A 12733-nucleotide genomic window follows, 5' to 3' on the forward strand; every position below is an offset into this window, starting at 1 on the left:
CTCTGCTCCTACGATGCTGCTTGGCCTGCTGTGTTCATCCAGCCCTGCACCCTGTTTGTGATTATTGTTATGTGATTTTTTAAACTGTTTTTATTAAAAGCCAAGAATGGACTGAAATTGTCACATATAAAAGCAGTAAAAGATTCAAACTGAATTTGCTTTTGTTGAACTAATGTGTCAATTATTTTTGAGATAAAAATATAATCCAGGTTAAGTTCCCTGAATCCATTAATTTTAATATTTTGCAGTAGGGATTGACTCGCAAGACTATTATCAGACCAAAATTTGCAAAGGTTGATCTTTCCTAAAATTTCCTTCTTGTTAGAACCCTTCTTGTCTTTGAACAAGAAGATTATGGATTTAAGCTACATTCCAATGGTTTGAGTACACATCTAAACTGACACTTCAATCTGATACGAAGGGAGTGTTGAACTCCTAGAAGTGGGGCAGCACGGTGACTCAGTTGTTAGCATGGCTGCCTCACAATGCCTGGGACCCAGGTTTGATTCCACCCTTGGGCGATGGTGGAATTTGCACATTACCTGTGTCTGTGTGGGTTTCCTCCGGGTGCTCTGGTTTCCTCCCACAGTCCAAAGATGTGTAAATTAGGTGGATTAGCCATAGTAAATTGCCCAGTAGTGTCCAGGGATGTGCAAGTTAGGTGGGTTAGCCATGAGAATTGCAGAGTTACAGGGAGTAGGGAGGGGTGTCCGGGTGGGATGCTCTTCAGAGGGTCTGAATGGCCTGCTTCCACACTGTAAGAATTCTTTGAAGTGTCATGCTATAGATGAGATATTAACAAAGGCCTTATTTCCTACTCAGATGGATATAAAAGATCACGTAGAGCTGTTTGAAAATTAAGAAAGGAACTTCCTGGCCAATAATCATCAATCAGTGTCAAGCATAGCTCGGTACATGTCAATTGCCTCTGAGTTAAATGTTTATGCAATAAAATCCCACTCCAGAGACTTGATCACAAACTGACACAATTCAAGTACCAAAGGAATACTATATTATCAGAAGTGGATAATTTTAATGAAATGTTAAATCACAGCCCCATCAGCTATCTCAGGTAATTGTAAAAAGTTCTATGACTATTTTTGAAGAGGAGCCAGGTAGTACCTTTTATGTCCTGACCAAAGAGTAATACCTCGTCATTTTATTTTCTTCCCTATTTATAGGGGCTTTGCTGTGCTAAAATTAGATACCTCTTTGCCTGAGAAACAGCTGTGTATAACTGCAATAAAGATTCACTGACGGCAAAAGGGCCTTTCATATGCAAATTCATTCTTTTATCATAGAAATCTTAGAAATTTAAAGCACAGAAGGAGGACATTTAGCCCATCATGTTTGTGTCAATTACAACAAGTAGCTATACATTCTAATCCCAATTTCGAGTCCATGGCCTTAAAGATATGGCTCTTAATTGCATGTCTAAGTACTTTTTAAATATTGTTAGTGATTTGCCTCACCCACTCTTGCAGATAGTGAACTCCAGATCCTCCTATCTTTTACCCTAAATTTACACCCTATTTTCCCTTTCTCTGGGCACTGTTTTACTGACTTCCTCCTTGTTCCTTGTGATTGGCTTTGGATATTGAGTATTTTAGAATTAATACCTGCGTGCCCGTTGTATGTTGCCAGGTGTTATCTGCTTGATGGTTGCCATCATGTACTGGTTTAGCTGGGAGATGGGAGCAGTGGAAGCCATCTCTTTGTCCATCCTGGTAGGCTCCTCTGTGGATTATTGCGTCCATCTCGTCGAGGGTTACCTGCTGGCAGGAGAAAACCTTCCAATAACCGAGACTGATGTAAGTAGAACCTACAGCCAGTTCAATTTCTTTCAATGATGGAGTGCAGCTTCCCACATCAAGGACAACAGACTGTAACCTTTTCAACCTGGTACCAATTCTATTTGCAAATTATAAATTCTAGGAAAAATATAATAATTGTTTTAATGCTGAGAAAAAAAAGATGTGCCTGTTTTTTGTTTCAGAATTATGATTTGAGTCAGTAAGTTGTCATGTCACAACTTTTATCCTGGCAAATCTTATTGATCCCATTTGTAATAAAGTTCATGCACAGGAAGTAATTACAATTGAACTCCCTGAAACTCATGGGTGCATACAATTGAAGTACCATTCTTCAAGATGATGAGTCATTATCAAACAGATATCATCAGTTGAGACAGTATTGAACAATAACGATCCTATCCAGTAACATTCTCAAGGCTATAAGATAACTGCAAGTTAAATAGCCTACAGTGGCCCATCTGACTCTATGCATAGGGAGTCCCCAAGGCTGTCATTGCCTTTGTAAGGAGCAAGCAGGAGTTCCGTGCTTTACAAGGGCAACTGTGAAATGGCAAAATTGTTTTTCAGTGAATTCCAATGATGGACTTCAAGGCTAAAAAGTAGATGTTAAAGGCCATGGGCTAGGGCTTTAAAATATATGAAAATAGAAGAAGTGCTTCAGTAGCGTAGACAGTGCATTTTGTATTCAGTGCAAACACTGTTGAGCTGAGTGAGATAACTAATGAGTAGGGTCTACTTAAGATAAACGAGCAAGAGAATGAGGGATGAAATGTTATTTTTATCTAAATTGCTGTGTAACTAAATAAATTGGAATATATGTGTAAAATACATGTTGGAGAAGAACAGAAAATATTTAATTCCCTTGATCGATAGCTTTACACTTGAGAGAAATTTAAACATAATCATACAGTTGGTTGAATTATCACTTAATATCATAGTAACCAATTGTGCACAGCAGTTGAAAATCATTTGAAAGCCTGAGTCACCCACCGTTTGTTTTCGATCAGTCAATAGCATAAATACCTGCTGAGATAAACAGCTGCACCAAGAATGCTAGCAATGGTACCTAGCATTTGAAACCACTCTTACATACAGTAAAGGATCACATACAAATGAAGTTCAAATGGAATCCACCTACCTGCTTCTCTTATTGTGATCAGGTATGAGTCCATCACATTTAGGTTATAATCCTGTAGGGACGAGTGTCTTTTTTTGTTCAAAATGAATACATTTTGAAATCCCAGGTACCTATTAAGAAAGTAAAGCCTGCACCTTTCACTGTTTTAAACAAACCAACTAAGCTATCCGATAAAGACTGGAAAAGTGAAACAATTATGCATAACTTGTACTCTAAAATCTAGAATTAACATGCAGTAATATTAATTCATAGACAATCTGTGGTAAAACACTCTTCAGACTGCACTTTAAATGACCAGTGTGGTCAAGAGAGTTCCCACCCAGATGTTTGTGACACTGTGGTTTATCAATCTCATTACAATTTTGTCTCCTTTGCAAGGGATCTCAAGTCTACACTTTCAAATATCTAGCCTTGAAATTCATTCCATAGCCAATCCACCATGGACTACCTCAATGACTGCCAATGTCAAATTAATGCAATATCCTTCCTGAAACTGCATTGCACTCCAGCACATATTCAGTCACAATTCCAGCTCTTGCACAGATAGTTAGAATCACTGTGCTGACTCTGTGGCTGTGGTTTCTCCAAGCTCCAATATTTCTCAGATATATTGCTTATATGCTTCCTTAAACCTAATTCTCAGCTGCACTGAAATGTCACTGGCCTCCAGGCCTTTCTCCTGCCCTGTCTGGAGTCTATTAAGACCGTAGGAAATGGGAAGAGGAGTAGGCTGTTTGGTTCCTTGAGTCTGCTGCATTAAATAGGATCATGACTGATCCAACATTCCTCATGTCCACTTCCCTGAGCTTTCCTCATAACTCTTGATTCCCCTATTAATCATGAACCTATCTCAACCTTAAATATGCACAAAGACTCTGCCTCCACAGCTCACAATGGCAAGGAGTTCCAAAGACTCTCAACCCCCGAGAGAAGAAATTCCTCCTCATCTCAGTCTTAAATTGATGCACCTCTATTTTGAGACTATGTTCTCTGGTCCTAAATTCTCCCATGAGGGGAAACATCCTCTGTCATTTTCTGTGTAAAGCCTCTTAAGAATCCTGTATGTTTCAATGAGATCACTTCTCATTCTTCGAAACTCCAGAGAGTAGAGTCCCAACCTCTTTAGCCTTCGCTCTTAAGACAGTCCCTCTATACCAGGGATCGTCCTCGTGAACCTTCTTTGAATTGCCTCCAATGAAATTATATCTTTCCTTAAATAAGAGAAAGAAAACTACTCACAGTACTGCCGATGTCGTGTTACCAGCACCTCTTACAGTTGCAGTAAGATTTCCCTGCCTTTATACACCAATCCCTTTGAAATAAAGTCCAACATTCCATTTGCCTTCCTGACTATCTGCTGCACCTGTGTGCTAGCTTTCTGTGTTTTATGCACAAGTACTTCCAAGTCCCTTTGTTTTGCAGCTTTCTGCAGCTTTTCTCCATTTAAGTAATACTCTGTTCTTTTGTTTACCCTTTCAAGATAAACAGCTTCATATTTCCCACATTATACTCCATTTGCCAACTTTTTACCCACTTACTTAACCAATCAATATAATTGAAATATTGATATGTCAATATATCTAATACATTTCCAACAATAGATGTTAGGCTAATTGGCCTATAGTTACCCACTTTTTGCATCCTTCCTATTTTGAATAGTGATGTTACATTAGCAGTTTCCAATCCTCTGGTACTTCTCCAGAATCCAAGAACGTTTGGAAAATTACAACCAATACATCCTTATAAAAACAGGAAAGTGGACATGAGGAATGTCAGATCAACCATGATCCTATTGAATGACAGAGCAGGCTCGAGGAGCCAAACAGCCTACTCCAGTTCCTATTTCTACAGTCTTCAATATGATTGAGTAATGGAGCTGTGCAGCATGGAAGCAGACAATTCGGTCCAACTTCTCCATGCCAACCAAATGTCCTAAATTAATCTAGTGTCATTTGCCAGCATTTGTCCCATATTCCTCTAAACCATTCCTATTCACATATGCATCCAGATGCCTTTTAAATGTCATAATTGAACCACCCTCGACCACTTCCTCTGGCAGCTCATTCCATACATGCAGCACCTTCTGCATGAAAAAGTTGTCCCTTATGTCCGTTTTAAATCTTTCCTGTCTCACCTTAAACCTATGCCATCTAGTTTTAGATTCCCCTACACTGGGTAAAAGACCTTGATTATTTATCCTGTCCATGCCTCCCATGATTTGATAAACCTCTATGAGGTCACCCCTCAGCCTCCAATGCACCAGGGAGAATTGCCCTAGCCTATTAAGCCTCTCCTTATAGCTCAAACTCTCCAACTCTGACAACATCCTTGTAAATCTTTTCTGAACCCTTTCAAGTTTCACAACATATTTCCTATAGCAGGGAGACCAGAATTGTATGCAGTATTCCAAAAATAGCCTACCAATGTCCTGTACAGCCGCAACATGACCTTCCAACTCCTATACTCAATGCACTGACCAATAAAGGCAAGTGTACCAAACACCTCCTTCACCACCCTATCTACCTGCAATTCCACTTTCGAGGAACCCTTACACTCTTCTCCAGCCAAGTTTAATCTAGACTCATTCCATTTACCCACTTATGATCTATGTTTCCCAATGCCCTTGTCAATTAAAAATCCTCCAATTTCAGCCAAAAATCTTCAATTTCTCTCAGAGCTCCTCCCCCCACCCAACAGCATTGAATTGTGTGGAATTTTCACTTCCAAATGCCCTAACTTGAATTTGAAGATAGCTCTCCCTTTTGTTAGAAATGTGGCTTTCCCATTATATATTGCCTGCCTGCTGAAAGGTTAGCTAGAGGCCAAGGTGAGCAATTTGTTTATTAGAAATTACAGACAGTCAGCCAATGCTGACAATGTGGCAGGCTGTTTTACTGCTGCAGACTCTGGGGTTACCATCTGTGGAGACACTCTGCAGATACCATCTCTCTCTGTCTCCCAACTTCTCGTTCCCATTTGGTCCTCCACATTATTTCACCTTGTCTTCAAGAATGCCTGTTCTCACCAGCCTTCAACAGCAATAATGTACCCGGAGCTCTTAAAACTCTAAAACATACAACAGTATCAGAAAGCAAAATATGACACTGATAAACTTAAACTGACATTGGGTCAGGTGACCAAAAGCTGCGTCAAAAAGATCTTATGGTCTTATTCATTATCTCTGTAGCTACCTCTTTTGGGCCTATCAGGGCCTGGGGACCTATCTGTCTTCAGCCCCATTAGTTTGTTTAATACTATTTCTCTAGTAATGGCGATAGTACTTAATTCCTACCTCATATTCTTGAGTATTAATGCAATGTTTGAAGTATCTTTCACCATAAAGACTTACGCAAAAATCTGTTCAACTCCTCTGCTGTTTCCTTGTTCCCCATAGCCATTTCCCCAGATTAATTGTTTGAGACGTCTGTGTTCACTTTGACACCGCTCTTTTTATATGTTTAAAGAAGCTCTTAGTATCAGTGTTTATATTGCTTGCTAGTTTTCCCTCGTAGTTTCTTGTTTTCAGTCTTTATTATCTTTTAGTACTTCTTTGCTGAATTCTGAATTTATCCTAATCTTCAGGGCTATCACCAATGTTTGCCTCCTTATATGCTTTTCCTTTCATTTAATTCTCTCCTTATCTTCTTTGGTTAGCTATGGTTGATTTATCTCTTTCTTAGAATCATTCCTCCTTAATGGAATGTGCTTTTGCAGAGTATCATGAATTACCTCCTTAAATGTCTGCCACTGCTCGCTTACGGTCATTCCTGCTAATCTATCTACCCAGTTCACCTTGGATAACTCTGTCCAGATTTCATTGTAAAGTCCTTTATTTAAGTTAAATGCAGTTGTTTCCAACCCAAGTTTCTCACTCTCAAATTCTATCATGTTATGATGACTACTTCCTAGGGGATCTTTACTCTGAGGTCATGTATTATTCACATTTCATTACTCACTACCAAATCCAAGGTAACCTGTTTAGGTTTGGCTGCATAACATATTACTGTAGGAAACTATCCCGAATGCACTCTATGAATTAGTTGTCATAGCTGCCCTTTCTAATTTGATTAACCCAACCAACATAAAGATTAAAATCATCCATAATTATTGCTCTATTCTTGTTACATGCTCCTAATATTTGTCGATTTGTAGCCTTTGTTAGGGAGTGGCTACAATTTGGGGGTCTGTACAGGTCTCCTACCAATGTCTTCTTTCCCTTTTTTTTTATCTCTGCTGAATTAGACTCGATGTCATCCAAGCCTGAACATCTCTCACAGCTATCCTCATTTCATCTCTTATTAATAGTTGTACCCTCTTTTCCATCTCTCCTACTTTTCCATCCATCCTATTTTTTTCCAAAAGGTGAAATATCCATGAATGTTAAGCTCCCAGTTTTGATTTCCTTGTTATCATGTTTCCACATGGCTTTAAGATCATATTCATTTGCCTCAGTTCGCACTATCATTCATCTACCTTATTCCAAATGCTTTGTGCAAAGTTTGTTCTATTATCAAATTTCCCTACAGTTCTGTTTTCTTTGTGCAATGTGACATTCACACATCCTGTCCCTTTCTTTAATTTTCTGGTAACAATCAGCCCATCACTAACTTGCAATCCGATGTTTGAACCCTCCCGCCTCCCCACTATTTAGTTTAAAGCCCTGTCTACAGTCCTAGCTTTGTGATTCACCAGGACTCTGGCCCCAGCTTGATTCAAGTGGATCCCGAGGTGTTGGAACAGCTCCCTCGTTCCCCAGCACTGGTACCAATGACCCATGAATTCAAACCTATTTCTTCCACATCAATTTTTGAGCCACACATTTACCTCTTTGATCTTGTTGACCTTGTGCAAATTAGGTCGTGGTTCAGGTAGTGATCCAGAGATTATTACCTTTTTGATTTTGCTTTACAATTTAGCCCCTAGTAGCTCATATTCCCTTAGCAGAACCTCTTTTACCTTTCTACTTATATCATTGATACCTGCGTTGAATCTCAACAACTGGCTATTCCTCTCCAATTTCAAGTCCCTGTGTAACCCAGCTGAGTTATCATGAACCCGGGCACCAGGCAGGCAATATTGCCTTCAGAATTCTCAATCCTGGCCAAAGAGAATAATGTCTATTCCCCTGACTATGCTATCTCTGATTACAACTACATTTCTGAAGAAGAGTTATGAAGAAGGGTCACTGGACCCAAAATATTAACTTTGCTTTCTCTCCACAGATGCTGCCAGAGAGCTGAGTTTTTCCAGCAATTTCTGTTTTTGTTTCCAGATTTCCAGCATTTGCAGTTCTTTGTTATATTACATACAACTATATTTCACTTTTCACCCCTCTCTTGAATGGCTACCTGTACCATGGCACTATGGTCAGTTTGCTCATTCTCCTAACAGCCTCCACTTTTGTCCACACAGGGAGCAAGAATCTCAAATCTGTTAGATAAACTCAAGGGCTGAGAGTCCTTCAGCACTACCTTCTGGATCCTCCTACATGCCTCACACTAGTCCCTGACCACTGATTGAATTCAAGGTAATCACCTCCTGAAACAAAATGTTCAGGTAACTCTCCCCTCCCTAATATGCTGCAGGATTTGATGATTGGACTCCAGCTATTCAACTCTGAGCTGGAGTTCCTCAAGCAACCAACACCTGCTACTGATGTGGTCACTAAGAACCACAATGGTGTCCACCAGTTGCCATATCATGCAGGTACAATGTATCATCCAACCCTGCATCTCCATTTATTTACGTAGTTCTTAATTTTTTTTTAAATTTCCAACTGATCTGTTAGTTTTTATTCTGTAAAACATTTCTTCCATTTACCTTTAATCTGAAAGCTATTTATAATAGATAGTCAAATCAGCAGCTATTACCAACCAGTGAAAGTACAGTTTCCTGTGATGTCACTTTTTGTTATGTGGCAGGCCCCTGATCCTGGACTTCAATATATCCGGTTAAAAGACCTTACAAACTATAAGCCAAAAAAGCAAGCACAAAGCATCTCTTCCCTTGCACAGAATTCCGCACTGTTGTAAAATCTCAGAAAAATACACTTATATGGCTGTGTCTCACTCCCAATATGATTTCTCCTTACCAAACATGCAAAGCTTACTGATTGCATGCTTTTACCAACTCTCTCTTAAATAGAAATGAAGTGAGCTGAGATGACTCACACTAATCAACACCAATTGAGGCCCTATTCTGGCTTCATGTGATTGACTGATAACTGTCTCTCAATCAGCTGAGTTACCTTATTAACATTTTAACTATACTACTGAACTTTAAATTTTTAGAAAAGAGAAAGGAAAGAAAGATTTACCTGTTCTATTCCCACACTGCTACAAAATCCCAGATATATACACTCACCTGGCTGTGTCTCACCCCAGATGTGATTCCTCCTTCCTGATCATGCAAAGCTTATTGATGTTCACCCCTGTTATTCACCTCTATATTACATTAAACAATGAAGAAACCAAAAAGTAATTTTTGATTTGATTCAGATTTTTATATCATTTTTACACAATGACTAAACAACAGGTTGCTTTCCACACAGTGCCTTTAATTCAGGAAAACATCCCAAAACACCTCTTAGGAAAAGTTGAAGCTGAGGCAAAGAAGGCGATAATTAGAATGTTTAAAAGATTGTCAAAAGGGGTAGGTTTTATGCAAGGTCTTAACAGAGAAGTAGAAAAAAAGAAAAAGATACTTAGGAAGGGAATTCAGCATTTTTAATCTCTTATTGACATGTTCACTAATAGTGGGGAAAATGAGTGCAGGATGCAGGGTGCTAAGGTTGGAAGACCCTGAGTATTTAAATGGTCATAAGGCTAGAGGTACCTAGCCTGGGAATCAATAAACACAAGGGAACCAGTCGCTGGCGAGAGGGTGTAGAAAAGATTTACAAGGATGTTGCTGGTACTGGAGGGTTTGACCTATATGGACAGGCTGATCAGGCTTTTTTTCCCCTCGAGCATCAGAGATTGAGGAGTGACCTTAAAGGTTTATAAAATCACAAGGGCCATGGATAGGATGAATAGCTAAGGTCTCTTTCCCTCAGGTGGGGGAGTCCAAAACTAGAGTGCATAGTTTTAAGGTGAGAGGGAAAAAGGACCTGAGGGGTAACTTTATCATGCAGAGGGTGGTGTGTGTATGGAGCGAGCTGCTGGAGGAAATGGTAGAGGCTGGTACAATGACAACATTTAAAAGGCACCTGGAAGGATATATGAATAGAAAGGGTTTAGAGGGATATGGGCCAAATGCTGGCAAGTGGGTCTAGGTCAGGTTGGGATATCTGGTCAGCGTGAACGAGTTGGACTGAAGAGTCTGTTTTCGAACTGTATGACTCTGTCTCTAAATGAAGTAAATAGTGTAGATTAAGGTGTCAGATGCTGTAGATAGGACAAGACGTTGATTAGAGTCACAGACAATGTCATCTGCAGCTTTGTTTAGGGGCATATGGTATTTTGCTTCAGGCCTTCAGGATCAACCTATTCTGGCCTCTTACGTATTCCCAAATTTAATCACTTCGCCTTTGGAAGCGATCTTTCAAGCTGCCTTGGCCCTAAATGTTGGAGTTATTGCCATTGAATTTGGCACCTCTTTGCTTCGCTCTGTTTTTAAAGTACTCTCTTGAAAACTACCTCTTTCATCAAAATTTTATTCAACATATCTTCATGTAGTTGTGTGCTTTTTTATTCAAAGTGTTTTGTGAATTTTACTACTTTGAAGGCACTATATAAATGTATGTTGTCTTTGTTGAGAGGGTTTCAAATGTGGAACACTAAGAATAATGGTATGGATTCTGTTGGTGACAATGTGTTCAATAATTTTGGAGAGGAAAGGGAACTTGAGTGGCAAGAACAGAGGCTTGAATTGCTTTTTTGAGGCAAGGATAATAATGGGAAATTTGAAAGGTACAGGGAGTCATTACCTGAGGAAAAGGAATCATTAACAATATTTAACAAATGTAAGTACCAGGGAGGGAAGTTAGGTGGTTTGCAGTTTGTGAGGAACATGATTGAGACAGCAGGGGATGGATGTCATGGACAAGATGAACTTGAGGCTTGAGACATGACTGGAAAGATTACAAGCAAATGACAGTTCAGGGCTCGTGCTGTGCCATATTTGACATCTAGAGAAAGGCTGACATGAAAAAGAAGCAGCTGGGAAAAATCGTCTCAATTATTACCTTCATAAAAAGTAAGCATTCAAGTTCAGGTAGGAGGGAAGGCAAATGGAATGTTGGCCTTCATTTCAAAGGGAATGAAGTATAAAAAAAGGAAGTCTTGCTAAAATTATACAAGACTCTAGTAAGACCACTGTAAGACCACCAGTAGGTCACCGTGAGCAGTTTTGGTCTCCTTATCTAAGGAAAGATATAATAGCATTGGAAACAGTACAGTTTAGGTTCACTACGTTGATCCAAAGTTTGAAGGGTTTATCTCATGTTGAGTAGGTTGGGCCCATTCTCATCAGTATTTGGAAGAATGAGAGGTGATCTTTTTGAAACAAGTGAGATTCTTAGGAGTCTTGACAGGGTAGATGTGATGAAGTTGTTTCTCCTTATGGGACAGTTTAGGACAAGAGGGCATTATCTCAGAGTAAGAGGTCATCCTGTTAGGACAGAGATGAAGAGAATTTCCTCTCAGAGTAGGAAATCTGTGGAATTCTTTATCACAGAGGGCTGAAGAGGCTGAGTTGTCAAATACATTCATGACTGAGATATACAGATTTTTAATCAGTAAGGGAATCAAAGGATTATGGGGACAAGGCAAGAAAGTGGAGTGGAGGATTATCAAATCGACCATAATCTCATTGAATGGCAGAACAGACCCAATGGGCAGAATGGCCCACTTTTCCTACATAATACGGTCTTTTGGGCACCTCACAGTTGGAAGTAAGAGTGGAGGATGCAAAGAAGGGGGAATTGAAGAAGTTGTTGGTTTTTGGAGAAAATAAATCATAACTTGCTTCAAAATGACAAGGATTGTAACATTAAAAAAGGGCATATTTTCCCAGTAAATGTGTATGTGTACTTCAATTCTAAAAGACATCTGTAGTTGTAGTTTTTGTCTTATTTTCATTGGATAGATGAACACATTTGCTAACACACTGCCTTATTTGATTAATAGGATAAATACAAAATGGGGAAATGGAGAACTGTAGCTGCTGTGAGGCATGTTGGTGTTGCCATTGTGTCCAGTGGCATCACTACAGTCATAGCGACTATCCCCCTCTTCTTTTGCATCATCGCTCCTTTTGCGAAGTTTGGGAAGATTGTTGCCCTGAACACAGGCATCTCTATATTCTACACCTTGACAGTCAACACAGCTCTGCTCAGCATCCTGGCTCCAAGTGACTTCTATCGCTCAAGGAGATCTTTTATTAAAGCAGTCCTGGGAGTAGTGGCCATAGGAAGTGGAGGATTCTGTGTCTGCCTTGTATTGATTAAATTAGGATTCAAAATCCCACTCCCCAATGGATCAACAATGTAATTTGTTTATACAACTTTAATACAAGAGACAACAGAAATAATGTTTTAAAAAGGGAACTTCATCACAATGCAAAAACTGGGACTGTTGCCACTTTTATTTTGTATAAGTTGTTTCCTTCCTTTGTACGGCAGATGATTGTTGATTTGGTGAAGCTATAAGTAATGACCTAACTGCAAGCAGTGGTGTGAGTGCAGCTTTTCCTGCTGGTTAGACATGCAACAATGGTCAAACTCCTGATTTTCCACCATTCGTAAGGAAAGCCATCGAAACAAATAAAAATGCATTCTGAG

The 12733-nt window shown here is 39.5% G+C and overlaps 1 protein-coding gene across 1 annotated transcript in view; it reads left to right on the plus strand.

Annotated features, from left to right (window-relative positions):
- disp3 (dispatched RND transporter family member 3) overlaps positions 1-12443 on the plus strand; it is a 186959-nt gene extending 174516 nt beyond the window's left edge. The window contains exons 19-20 of the mRNA XM_048615185.1: positions 1645-1811; positions 12081-12443. Of these exons, the coding sequence (XP_048471142.1) occupies positions 1645-1811; positions 12081-12443 (530 nt within the window). The remainder of the gene's footprint in view (positions 1-1644; positions 1812-12080) is intronic.
- Positions 12444-12733: the final 290 nt, after the last annotated feature.

The sequence above is a fragment of the Rhincodon typus genome, chromosome 31, assembly GCF_021869965.1.
Source record: "Rhincodon typus isolate 14 chromosome 31, sRhiTyp1.1, whole genome shotgun sequence".
Lineage (NCBI taxonomy): Eukaryota > Metazoa > Chordata > Chondrichthyes > Orectolobiformes > Rhincodontidae > Rhincodon > Rhincodon typus.